General features: G+C 43.4%; 1 protein-coding gene across 2 annotated transcripts in view; it reads left to right on the forward strand.

Moving 5' to 3' along the window:
• FRMPD2 (FERM and PDZ domain containing 2) overlaps nucleotides 1–14,162 on the forward strand; it is a 503,133-nt gene that overhangs the window by 477,728 nt on the left and 11,243 nt on the right. For both annotated transcript variants that reach the window (XM_085608774.1, XM_085608775.1), the window contains exon 42: nucleotides 991–1,206. In XM_085608774.1, coding sequence (XP_085464900.1) covers nucleotides 991–1,206 — 216 coding nt within the window. The remainder of the gene's footprint in view (nucleotides 1–990; nucleotides 1,207–14,162) is intronic.

Below are 14,162 nucleotides of genomic sequence, written 5' to 3' on the forward strand. Positions count from 1 at the left end.
TGTTTGGGCGTTCCCATTGCGGTGCCAATTTTCAGAGACACCGCCGTGGGACTGCCAAAAAAGATTGACAGACATGAGGAAACAAGTAATCTGGCGGGTTGAGGGCACACAGGTTTGGCCCTTATTAGCATTGTTTATAACCTGCTCTGTTTCTAATGTGCAGTGGTAGATGAGGGCTATTTTTTCCAGAAGGGCTGTTCAATGTCCAGCGTTTAGAATTATGATGTTTCTAGGGATAGTTGAAGGTTGTAGCAAATCCAGGAAGTAGCGCTGAATAAGGACAGAGCAGTGTCTGTAGTGTAGTGCTAGGAAGTTCTGTTATTTATCAGATGTGTAGTGCGGTAGATGGTTGTCCTGTATCCAGGGTGTAGAGTTAACTGAGGACTGCTATAAATACAGAGTACAATGATTGTTGAGGGCTGGTCTGTATGCGGTGTGTAGAGTTATATGAGTACTGCAGTGGCGCAACAGAGGCCCCGTGGTGCGGGGGCCCCCCAAGCTCCTGGGGGCCCCCTCAGCACAATACTCTGGCTGTGGAGCTCCTGATTGAGTCCAGAGGGGGCCCCTCCACATACCTTGCAGGGGGCCCCCTCAAGTTTTGTTGCTGTCCAATTTCTAGGGTGTGCTGCAATGGAAAGAGCAGTATTTCTGGGTTGTAGTGTTAGTGAAAGCTGTTCCTGCATGTGTGGTGCAGTGTTAGGGGAGGACAGCACTATTTGACGTGCAGAGATTGTTCATGGCTGGTCTGTATTCAGCAGGCAGTGTTAAGTGAAGGCTGTTCTATATCTAGTGCTGCTCTGTATTTCGTGTGAAAGTTGTTCTAGGTCAAGTGTGCATTACTTGGTGAGGTCCTCTCTGGCTCTGCTAACTTCTGTGATATCGGGTGACACTGTGATCTGCAGATTTTATGAGGTGCATGATATGTACTCATCTTAGTCTCAACGACTGAATGATGCATTATTTTAATGCCTGTTACATCCTCTCTTCCAGACCGGTGAAGCGCGCATGATCAAACATTTACAGTTCACCACATGGCCAGACCACGGCACGCCAAGCTCCTCTGAACACCTGGTGACCTTTGTCCGCTACATGAGGAAGATCCACCATTCCGGACCCCTGGTGGCGCACTGCAGTGCCGGAGTGGGCCGCACTGGCGTCCTCTTGTGTGTCGATGTGCTACTGCAGTGCATAGAAAAGCAGATTGATGTGAGTTGTAAGAAATATCTGTGTTTTTCCCACCGAATAAGGATACTTTGCATAAGCTATAGATACTTAGGGTACTGTTCTTTTCTGAGTCACAAATTAAGATCTCACTTTATGGTCATCACATAAGAAGCAGAATTATTTTATTGAATTGTCTTATTTCCTTAGTACCTTATGTACTTTTGCTGAGGTTCGAAGGCGCTTTCCAACTGGTAAAGTAGGTGGTTATCCAATCTTTCAGTGCATAGATAAGGAAAATGTAAATGTGTAAGGTTGCAGTGGCATCTCTTAGTGCTGGGTTTTGTGTCTTGTGTACCTGCCCTCCCCATCATATGGTCTTCAATGAATAAAAGAGGGATATAAAAATTAGGGGTGTATGAAATTTGCGTAACTTGCAATAAAACAAATGTGAGAAAAATTAAGTAAAATTACGTGTGGTTATGCATAATGCAAAACGAGCAACTGGTGCTATATTTAACACAAAATGCATCCTTTCATTTATTTTGAACACAAAGATGTGTTTTGCCCCCAAAAATATCACAAAATATGCAAGGGCTGCAAACAGACGCTGCTCACGTTCTGATCAGTCAGGTTGTTCTCATGCGCTTGTGCTAAACTTTTTTCATGAGAGGTGCTTATTTACATGGCGTGATGTAATAATATAATTTTGGAAATGTTGTGTAATAGGAGTAACACAAAATTATTAAAATTACATGAGATTACGCCGGTGTAATAGACATTTCACCTCGGCCTAATATTGATGCTGCTCAAATCTGTTTTGGGATTCTATGAATCCGAGCACAGACACGAACACAGCTTTTATTGTGGCCTCTGTCTCTCTTGTCTCTAGCTATAAGTCTCTTAGTATCACAACACAGTCAGCAGTGTTTGTCTCTTTCCAGCAGCTCACACTTCGCCCTCACTTTTGTCCAATGCCACACTAGCGATGGGGTGTGAAGATTACAGAGACTATTATGTATCTACCTTATTTCATTAACACATCTAACTCATCTTCCTTCCATCACTAGCACAGGAATTTGAATTTCAGGGAGCCAAGGCTCTAGCATGCATATCTTTGTTGTAAATACTTATTTACATATTAGCCTTGTTAGTACTTACTCTGTTTCTTGTGTGTGAATCAAGCCTTCCTTTGTGTCCTTTCCCTGTTCAGATCCTAGAACGCTTGTAGCGTTCTTAGTACTAGCATGTTAGTGTTGTGGGGATTCCAGCTGGCGGCAGTTGGTGTCCGGTCAGCGGTTGTGGTGTACGCTTTGTCTGTGCTCTGCAAATAAACATCCTGCTTTATACAGAAGTGGTTCCTGCATTCCTTCATGTGTTTACTTACATCATTTTGGCGACGATTGGAGAAACAGACCGGACGTAGGAGCACAGGAATTGGAGGTAGCTGAGCAGACAGACAACGAGCGACAACAACCAAGGAGAAGCCACGACGTGCTATCCAAATTTTGTCACGACGGGAGGAGGAAAAAAATAAAGGCACTTCAGCGACTTTTGGGAGAGAAAGTGACGTCACGCCGTGAACTGTAAGCCTTTCGAATCTTGTGAGCGGCTACGAGAAGAAGCGCGGCCAGGCGTGAACGTAACAGCGTGAGTGCGTAACTACACAGCGCGTTACTAGGCAACAAATCCAATGCGCGTGTGAGGCAGTAGAGCGCGAGTGTTGCCTAGCAGCAGGACTGACTGTAACCACACAGCGCGTTACTAGGCAACAAATCCAATGCGCGTATGAGGCATTAGAGCGCGAGTGTTGCCTAGCAGCAGGACTGACTGTAAACATCAACTCGTTTCCGTGAGCTTACGTTTATATTCTCGCGCTACTGTGCGGCCGTCGCAGTTCTGGTTCGTGCATATTTAAGTACAGCTCTGGTGCAAAGTCCACCGCAAGAGGGGATTGAGTGTTTTAAAAGAACAAGTGTCTTTTCTCACAAGCGCAGGAAATAGTGTGTATTTTTAATCCCGTACACAACCTGTTTTCGCTAAAGAGTCACCTTCAGAATATTGTCACACTTCAACTTCAGGGCAAACGGAGGCCAGCATGGCACAGCAAACTAACCAACAAGTCAATGTGACTCTTCCACCTCAATTTCTTAGCGAACCAGGTGCCCCATCAATCTCTTGGGAAGATTGGATACGTATGTTCGAGAACTATTTGGACGCATTAGATGGTCAAGAATTTCCTGCTAAACGGAAGAAAGCATTACTCCTGACTGCCCTGGGCAAAGAGGGACAACGAGAATTTCAATACCTTCCTCAAGCTTTACAAGCTAGTGGTCAGCCTATTCCTAACGAATATAAAGAAGCTGTTACGAGACTGGAAGTGAGGTTTGGTAAAGAGGAGAACCTTGTAATGAATAGATACAAATTCTACACTCACAAACAGCGCATGGAGGAGTCAATAGATGACTTTGTAGCACGACTCAGGGAACTGTCGGTTAAGTGCAACTTTGGGGTAATGAATGACGAGTTGATACGTGATCAACTCATAGTGCAGTGCAACAATAAGAAGATTAAGGAGAGATTGTGGGCGGCTAAGAATCCGTCATTGAAAGTAGCTATAGATTTAGCCAAAGTAGTAGAAGAGTCAGAGAAATGTATAAAAGAGCTAGAAGGTTGTAATTCACAACAGGGTTTGATTTCTGTAGTGGCCGACAAACCAAACAGTGAGTGTGAGTCAGGTCATGAAGAGAATGTAGCTGCGTTGGGTTACAAGGGTAAGAATCCCTTAAAGAAAAGTAATTTTGGGAAATATTCAAACGACAGAGGTTGTTGTTCTAGATGTGGTAGCAATAACCATAAGTCAGACGCAAAGTTTTGTTTTGCGAACAATAAAGAGTGTCTCAAGTGTGGGAGATTGGGGCATTTCTCTAGGATGTGCAGGACGAAAGGAAATTCTAGTGTAGCTTTCGTTGAAGACGAATCCAAGGGGTTAAAGCGTGATAAAGACAAAATTTTGTGTGTTGAGGATGTTTGTGTGAGTGACTGTAATGAGAAGAGAGAAGTGAGACCTAAAGCTCAGTTTGTGATTAATGAGCATAATATAACTCTGATGGTCGATACGGGTTCTAGACACACAATTATTCCCGAGCCTTTATTCAGGGGCGAGTGGGGTAGTCAACCTTTAAAGGAGAGTGACATCTCACCAACAGGTTATCAAGGAGAGAGGATAGACCTATTGGGCTACTTTGACGCGGATATTCACTTTGAAGGAAGATCAATCACAGGGAAAGTTTATGTTGCAGTTGATGGTCCACCAATTTTGGGTTGGATTCATCAATATGACTTGCACATAATAGTGAACCCTAGAGCACCTAATCAAGTCATGGTAGTGGACGAACACACTCTTAGTGACATTCTCAATGAGGCAGGGAGTGTGTTTAGGGATGAGTTGGGAGAGTTGAAGGGATATGTCCACAAGATAATTATGAAACATGACACAGTTCCTGTGCAGCATAAGGTGAGGAGAGTCCCAATTTCAGTGAAAGATGAAGTCAAGAAGGTGATTGAGGAGATGTTACAGGGGGGTGTCATTGAACCGGTGGAGGCATCTTCTTGGGTATCTCCGGTCGTTATCACGCAGAAGGCTGATGGCAAAATTAGGTTCTGTGTGGACTTGAGATCATTGAATAGGTATGTTGTGGCTGATACATTTCCTCTTCCAAATATAGGCGAACTTGTCTCAACCTTACAAGGGGCAAAATTTTTCACGAAGTTAGACTTAAAGAGTGCTTATCACCAAATCCGCCTTCATGATGAGTCTAAAGGACTCACAGCTTTTATTACCACTGAGGGCACGTTTCAGTTTACTAGACTCCCGTTTGGCTTAAGCTCTGCGGCTAGTGTGTTTCAACGCATGGTTTCAGAGATTTTTAAAGGTATTAAGAAAGCGGTGTTCTTTCAGGACGACATTGATGGTGGATGCCAGTGCCATAGGAATAGGTGCGATTTTGTTGCAAAGATGGCAGGAAGGCGAAAAGACCATTGCTTTTGCTTCTCGCACCCTTTCCTCATCTGAACAGAATTATTCAGTTATAGAAAAAGAGGCATTGGCTGCTGCTTGGGGTGTCCAGTACTTCAGGACATATTTGTGGGGAACTAAGTTCCAGCTTAAAACAGATCACAAGCCATTGTTAAAGGTTTTGTCCCCAGGGGGAGCGGGAAAGGGTTCACCGAGATTGGCAAGATTAGCTTCAAAACTTCAGGAGTATCAGTACGATATCTCATATGTTCAAGGGTGGCGTAATGTACAGGCGGATTGTTTATCAAGGCTTCCTGTTAGAGAGGATGTTACGGTGAAGGAGGTGTCCGTTACGCATTGTGATGAAGCTGTTGCCGTCATTCAAGATGTGGTCGCCTTGAGCGATGGTACTTTCACCAAGGAGGAATGGTTGGATGCCATGGAAAAAGACATAGTTTTGCAGAAGGTGATTGATTTGGTGAAACTAGGCTCCCGGCGGGAAAGCTGTGTCCAACCACCGGTGCGACCTTTTATTAAGGTGTTGGATGAGTTGTCAGTGTATGGTGGTGGGATCTTAATGAGAGGCGATAGATATATTCCACCGTATGGTTTGAGACTGAAAATTGTAAAGTTGGCTCATGAGGGTCATTTAGGGCAAACTCTTACACAGCGTAGGTTGAAAATATACTTTTGGTGGCCTGCCATGGACTCACAGGTGACTTCGTGGGTGGAGAATTGTTCGGTGTGTAAGGACAGTGAAAAGAGACTCAAGATTGGGTCTAGTTATACGCCCAGCCACATTGTTGGTCCGGGTTTACCATGGCATACCGTGTGCTTGGACTTTATAGGTCCTATGGACGAATTGCCTTTTGCTCAACGGTTTGCCATTGTAATAGTGGATGTTTACTCGAAGTGGCTTGTTGTGGAGTTTGTTAAGGATATAACCACTGATTGCACCATTCAGTTTTTGAAAGGGGTTTTTCTGGATGAGGGGTATCCTTCGATTTTAATCACAGATAATGGTACCCAACTAACATCTCAGAAGATGCGTGTGTTTCTGAGTGGGTGTGGTGTGACGCATCACCGTACTTCGCTTTATAACCCGCAAGCGAATGGTGTGTGTGAGAGGGCTAATAGAGTGGTCAAGGGTATTATTCAGATGTCGTGTGTTTCAGGTGGGTTCGCACATGAGATGGTCAGGAACATGGTATGGGCCTATAGGACCACTGTTCATAAAGCGGACTTTAAGTCGCCTTTTGAACTCATGCGGGGGAGACGTCCTGGCACTAAACTTGCTCCCTCTTGGATTAAAAATTCAGCTCTTGGTTGTACTCAGCAAGAGACTATTGTTAAAACGGGGAGTACAATTTCTGAGGGTGACTTGGTTAAAGTTAAATCGGGGAGAGTGGCCAAGGGTCTTTCGAAGTTTAGGGGTCCACATGTGGTGAAGAAGGTTTTTCAGCATTATGTGGTGCTTGACAATGGGGAGAAGTGGAATCTTCGAAGGGTGGCTTTGTATAGCAAGTCTGCAGTGGTTAAGGATTTCACCACGCCTGTTGTTTCAGGTTCAACCAGTAGCGGTTACTTGTTTTCTACTCCGGAGGATCTTACTCCGGGTCTGAGTTCAAGCCGCTGTAGGGAGGATGGTGGTGGTGATGCTTGTAGTTCTTCTGATGTACAGAGTCAAGCCCGTGTTAACAATGATTCTGTTCACTGCGAGGAGACCAGAGTGGTGAGGTCTCGCAGACCTCCAGCTTATTTGGATGATTATTTGTGTCACAAGTAATGTGATCGCATCTTGGGGTATATCGTTTCTTTGTTTAGTTTAGGGAAGAAGATGTGTTGTAAATACTTATTTACATATTAGCCTTGTTAGTACTTACTCTGTTTCTTGTGTGTGAATCAAGCCTTCCTTTGTGTCCTTTCCCTGTTCAGATCCTAGAACGCTTGTAGCGTTCTTAGTACTAGCATGTTAGTGTTGTGGGGATTCCAGCTGGCGGCAGTTGGTGTCCGGTCAGCGGTTGTGGTGTACGCTTTGTCTGTGCTCTGCAAATAAACATCCTGCTTTATACAGAAGTGGTTCCTGCATTCCTTCATGTGTTTACTTACATCAATCTTCTATTCCAGCAAGTTGTCGGTTGAGTTGGTCATAGCATTCTCCTCACCATCCTTGATGCTGAGAAGTTCAGTGATAGTCTATGACAATCAATCCAACAATATGTATTACTGTATAGTTTGATTGGCACCATGTCACATGGGCAGCGAAATTGTGGATTAAAAACTTAAATACCGAAAATTTCCCCCGTGTCGGTGTTCGGTTTCTTCGGATGTGGTGTATATATATATATTATCTACTGGCGGTCGCCAGTAGATAGTTATAGTTAGGACCGTGTTTCCATAGGAAATCCGCAACATTCTATTTGGAATAACTTTGGCGCCGATTGACGAATCCTCGTGAAATTCTCAAAATAGGTGGGGCGCTCCGCTCCGCTCCTACCCTGAAAGTCTCGGGGGGATTCGTCAAGCGGGGGCTGAGAAAAAGGGGGGTCCCAAAACGCGTTTTCCCCATGCATTTTTCCATAGGACCTTTAGTCCGGGCTACAGCCCGAACGGCTGAACAAAATTTCTTGAAATTTGGCAGAGAGGTAGCTCTCAGGTCAGGGATGTGCCTTTTGAAGGTCTCGTGTAAATCTGTTCAGTATTTCCTGAGAAAATAGCATTTAAATCAATATATATATCTATGGGCGCGCTCCGAGCGCGTACCGTAAGCTTACCGTACGCGCACGCCGCCGTGCACGAGCGCGATTCTGATTGGTTGTTAGATCTCAGTAAACATTCGAATCGGTCGAAACCAGGAAGTGTCGGCCGCCATTTTGTCTCTCGCAGTCTGAGGGGGTGAAAAACAAAGGTGGAGAACGTGAAAAGGGGGCAGGGTGGACAGTTCCTGACCCCCTAGCCTTTGTCAGGGGGTCCAAGAAGGACCCCGAAGGGCAAAAAATAATTATATTTTTTTTTCGAAAAATCGCCGAATGCACGTAGCGTACGCGCACGGCGTAAACGGAGAAATTACGCGAGGAAAAATTCCGCGAACTTCGCGTAACAATTACGTGTACCGTGCGCGCACGGCAAAAAAAAAATTTCAAAAAGGAAAGCTTAAAAAAAAAAAAAAAAATTGTGAGGTAAGGTTGGCTCTTAAAAGAGCCGTTGGGTTAATACAGGGATGGAGGAAAGAAAGAATGGGAATATTATGAGCGTCTACAAACGTGCTGGTCTATCTTATTGTTAATAAGGGAAACACTGGTCTCCCCAAAAACAATAAGACCACAACACGTTGTACACCTCATTGAAACCCTCCGAAATCGAGGGTTAATGTCCAGAGGAGCAGAAGAAGGTGATGCTCCCACCTCAGAGGAAGGGCTCAGCTGATCTGCCGATGATGTACTCGGCTGAGCTTCTGAGGTTGGGCTCCGGTGACTTACTGAAGAGTTTTCTTCAGTATGTCGAGCAAAGGTCCTGGGATGTTTATCCCTAAGGTGTCTCTTCATAGAGTGATTTCCAAAGGAATACTTCTTCCTTGGATCTCCTCTAGATAAAACACGGTTACAAAGTGTGCAAGTGACCAATGGAGCATTGACCTTTTTCTGCCCCTCTGGAAAAGTAAAATACTCCCACACAAAAGAATCCTTTTGTTTCCTCCTTCTCTGTCTGATGATGGTGCTGCTAGGCTCACTCTCAGAAGAGGTCTGCTGCTCTGCCATTGTATCTCAATGTCAATTCAGCTCCTTCTCCTAGGGGATCTCAAGCAGTAATGAGGGGAATGGGTGTGGTGTGGGAAGTTTCTGGAACTGAAAGTAGTTTCAACCAATGAAAAGTGTTCTTTGTGGATCACATGACCTACCGTGCGCGCTCCGTAAGCTTACGGTACGCGCTCGTAAACAAGTACGCATGCGCATTACACGCCCCTGCGTAACCGCGACGTTGCTTCCGCGCAACGCGCATGCGTGTACACGTACGTCACGTATGTATCACGTAAGCGCACTGTACTTATGACGTACGGAGCGCGTAGCGTCAGCTTACCGTACGCGCATCGTATCACGTAAGCTCACCGTACTTATGACGTACGGAGCGCGTAGCGTAAGCTTACCGTACGCGCACGGAAAAAAATGCAAAAAAAAAATTAACCATTCCATAATGCAGGATATAGTACATATATTATTTTATACATAGGTTTACCAAAAATGTCAAAAAAAAATTTGCATTTAAAAAACCGTATAAATTCACTGAAAAAACCATAGGTTTCACACACGTTATAGTTAGGAATTAGCATTTAAAAAACCTTGCAAATTCACTGAAAAAACCATAGGTTTCACACATGTTATAGTTAGCTGGACATTTCACTCGTAAAAAACCAATGAAATTCCCCCGTTATAGTTAGTGCAGGCAACTATAACTCACGCGACCGCAATCCTCTGTTGATGCTAATACTGTATCTTTAGCTATACATATATTACAAATATTTATTTTTCATAAAGACACATATGTCATCAGTGATGTAATATTTGACATCATCAGCAGAGGATTGCGGTCGCGTGAGTTATAGTTGCCTGCACTAACTATAACGGGGGAATTTCATTGGTTTTTTACGAGTGAAATGTCCAGCTAACTATAACGTGTGTGAAACCTATGGTTTTTTCAGTGAATATATATATATATATATATATATATATATATTCACTGAAAAAACCATAGGTTTCACACATGTTGTAGTTAGCTGGACATTTCACTCGTAAAAAACCAATGAAATTCCCCCGTTATAGTTAGTGCAGGCAACTATAACTCACGCGACCGCAATCCTCGCTGATGACGTCAGGTATTACATCACTGTATTTAGACACTTATTTACCCATGTCTTCTTCCATTAATCTTTAGCTATACATATATTACAAATATTTATTTTTCATAAAGACACATATGTCATCAGTGATTTAATATCTGATGTCATCAGCAGAGGATTGCGGTCGCGTGAGTTATAGTTGCCTGCACTAACTATAACGGGGGAATTTCATTGGTTTTTTACGAGTGAAATGTCCAGCTAACTATAACATGTGTGAAACCTATGGTTTTTTCAGTGAATTTGCAAGGTTTTTTAAATGCTAATTCGTAATTATAACGTGTGTGAAACCTATGGTTTTTTCAGTAAATTTGTAGCGTTTTTTAAATGCTAAGTTATGTATTTATTTTTTTATTTTTTTTTCAGGTTTTTCACCGTGCGCGCACCGGGCACGCGCTGTGGGCGCTCGGTACGCTTCGCGCACCGAGCACCCACGGTTCACCGTGCGCGCAACGTGCACGCACCTCGCGTTTAAAAAAAAAAATATATGTTTTTTTCGTCCTTGGGGGTCCTTCTGTGACCCCCTGACCAAGGCTAGGGGGTCAGGAACTGTCCACTCTGCCCCCTTTTCATGTTCTCCACCTTTTTTTTTCACCCCCTCAGACTGCGAGAGACAAAATGGCAGCCAACACTTCCTGGTTTCGACCGATTTGAATGTTTACCGACATCTAACAACCAATAAGAATTGCGCTCGCGCACGGCAGGTTGCGCGCACAGTGCGCGCACGGTGCGCGCGTATAGATATTGATATGCTTTTAAATGCTATTTTCTCAGGAAATACTGAACAGATTTACACCAGACCTGCAAAAGGCACTTCCTTGACCTTATGGCTACCTCTCTGCCAAATTTCACGTAATTCTGTTCAGCCGTTCGGGCTGTAGCTGCGACTAAAGGTCCTATGGAAAAATGCATGGGGAAAACGTGTTTTGGGACCCCCCCTTTTTCTCGGCCCCCGCTTGACGAATCACCCCGAGACTTTCAGGGTAGGAGCTGAACGGAGCGCCCCATTAGTTTTGAAAATTTCGCGAGGATTCGTCAACCGGCGCCAAAGTTATTCAAAATAGAATTTTGAGATTTCCTATGGAAACTAGGTTGTAACTATAACTATCTACTGGCGACCGCCAGTAGATAATATATATATATATATATATATATATATATATGAAGGGAACTTCGCCACTGCTACCACGTACTCTGGAAGGACGAACACGGACCCAAGTAATTCAGTGCATGAAGATATTTTTTAATCCATAAGTGCAACACGTACCACCATGACGCGTTTCGGCCTCAACACGGAGGCCTTGATCACATGACGCCTGAGGTAAAAGCCAAATTATTTAAAGTGCCAGTGTCTACAACACGTGATATCTGGGCCAATAGACATAAAAGACATATCAGTGTAAAATACAAGGTGTGGCCATGAGACAATGAACCCAGATTCCAATAATAAAAATCCATCGCATTGTACAATATAACATAATGTGCAAAATAGCAATATTGGCAAGGTAAAACAGTGCAGCAACATTTGTAAACACAGACTGTGCGTAGCTGTAGGTCAACTATTCGAGTAGCGATATTTTGGATTTGTTAATACAAAATGCTAATTGGTTTGTTGCTTAATTAATAAAAAGACCAACAAATCAACTACTCGGATAAAAACAAATGTGCAAATTATGCAATGTGCAAATTACTGCAAGTGCAAGAAAACAGCATGTCAAAGATGCTCCTCAAAGTGAGGTTAAGCCATCAAACTGTGCACCATGCTAAAGTGCAAATGCCAACAATTTTTAGTGCAAAAAATAGTTACAGTACAAGGTTCAAAATCTAAATGGTCACAAGTTTAGTCAAAGTAGTCTTTAAGGTGCCCAACTATTAATCAATTGCTTTTAAAAAACAGAAAACCTGAAACGTAACCACATATTTAAAGATTGAACATCATACGTAGCTCCCCACTACATGTATTTAGATACAGAGCTGGTTGTAAAATATATCAACCTTTCCTGCTAGGAGAACCAGATTCCTGAAAAAGCGGAATAACTTGTACTAAATATCTATTGCATCATAAATATTCAAAAAATATTATCAACCATTTAAAAAGCCTACGATTATATTGTGTTGGACAATCTATAAAGTCTCATGTCTAATCTGCCCAGAGAGAATCACGCATCAGTGAAATATGTATATATAAATAGAGGAGGGAAAAAAAATAGTATATCTTACATAAGCAACTCAGATGTTGATGTTTCAGATAGTCTTGCTATATGCAAAATAACAGTCGACAGGGATAAACTGCGTTCAACCAAAATTGGACATCGGAACTGAATCCAATTGTAGCCATTGTTTTGAGACACAGTGGTCCACTGTCTCCTGGGGTGCTGACTGGAGTTATAGACAAGTAAAGAGATCTTCACTAGAATTAAGCCCGTTGGGGGTTCTAGAGTCCAACATGAGGATATATCTAGTCTCCAACTGTCTGAGCAGAGATTCCCGGTCGCATCCTCGACGGAGCCGTGGGACTGTGTCTACTACAAAGTAGCTTAAAAAATCTAGGCAACTGTCATGGATCTCTTTAAAATGTCTGGCAACAGGGTATGCTGCATCATTGTTACTGATAGCCCGCATGTGCTGGAGAATGCGTTCGTGAACCTGCAGCTTGGTGCTGCCAACATACTGCAGGCCACACGCACACTCCAGCACATACACGGCAAATTCAGTTTTGCATGTTAACTTCTTTGAAATCAAAACAGGAACATCACTAAAGGGAGTCAGATAGGATGTCCTGTTCCGACCAAGTTTGCAGGCTTTGCAGCTGGCGCACTTAAAAAAACCCTTAGAGCTCTCTAACCAAGAGTTATTAGTGCTGATCTCTGGACTGCTTTGCACCAGCATGTCATTCATTGAACGAGATCTGCGGAATGTAATAGCTGTGGATTTAGACAACAACTCACCAATTACTGGGTCATTGCGAACCAACGGCCAATTTTTGTTAAAAATAGTCCGCACCTTACTGTGTTGGCAGTTGTAGGTGGTAATTAGCCTTGGTGGTTCGAACAAAGGATTGGTGGCTTTAGACAGGGCAGTCAAGTCAGAGCTGCATTTTAGTGCTGTTGAGCAAGAGATGGAATTGGCTTTCTTTATTGCTGTGTCTAGCACTTTAGCTGTGTAACCTCTGTCTATAAAGCGTTGCCTACTCTCCAGTTGAGCCTCTACATAGTCAGTATCCCTACTACAGATACGTCTGATGCGCAGAATTTCCCCGTATGGGATACTGGGCACCAGGTGGTCTGGATGATGACTAGAGGCATGCAGAACCGTATTGCCTGCCGTGACCTTGCGATGTAGTTTAGTCTCAATGTGATTATCCTTGATAAACACTTCTACATCCAAAAAGTTAACAGAAGAATTGCTGACAGATGCAGTGAATTCCAGGTTCAGATTGTTTACATTAATTCCCTCAATGAATACATTCCCTGAGGCTTCAGAGCCCCTCCAGATTATGAACAAATCGTCTGTAAAACGATACCAAGATACAACATGGTTGTCCAAAACATGACCGAAGCGGGCCCTGAGGACTTGCTCCTCCCACAGTCCCATGTGTAAAGAGGCGTAACTGGGGGAAAAGCAAGCCCCCATAGCCACACCCCTCAGTTGTTGATACACCTGAGTCTGGAAGAGAAAGTAATTGTTGTTCAAACAGATCTGAATCATATCAAGCAGCATTTTGCTGTGCTGCAGCATGTGAACAGGTTGAGATCGCAAGTAATGTTCAACTGCTCTTATTCCATCCAGATGATGGATACTGGTATACAAGGCAGTGACATCCAGTGTTATCAGAAGGTAATCATCTTGCCAAGATACAGAGTTTATTTTCCTTAGGAAATCCCCCGTTTCCTGCAGATAAGAGGGTACGTTCTTAACGTGTTCCTGAAGGAAAAAGTCAATGTATCGTGAAATGTTCTCCATCATGCTGTTTCTTGCGGAGATAATAGGTCTCCCCGGGGGTTTGGCAGAGTCTTTGTGGACTTTTGGAATTAAATAAAAACAGGGATGACCGGATAGTTCGTTTTTAAAAATTTGAATTCGTCACCACTG

Source organism: Triturus cristatus, chromosome 1_2, assembly GCF_964204655.1.
Source record: "Triturus cristatus chromosome 1_2, aTriCri1.1, whole genome shotgun sequence".
Lineage (NCBI taxonomy): Eukaryota > Metazoa > Chordata > Amphibia > Caudata > Salamandridae > Triturus > Triturus cristatus.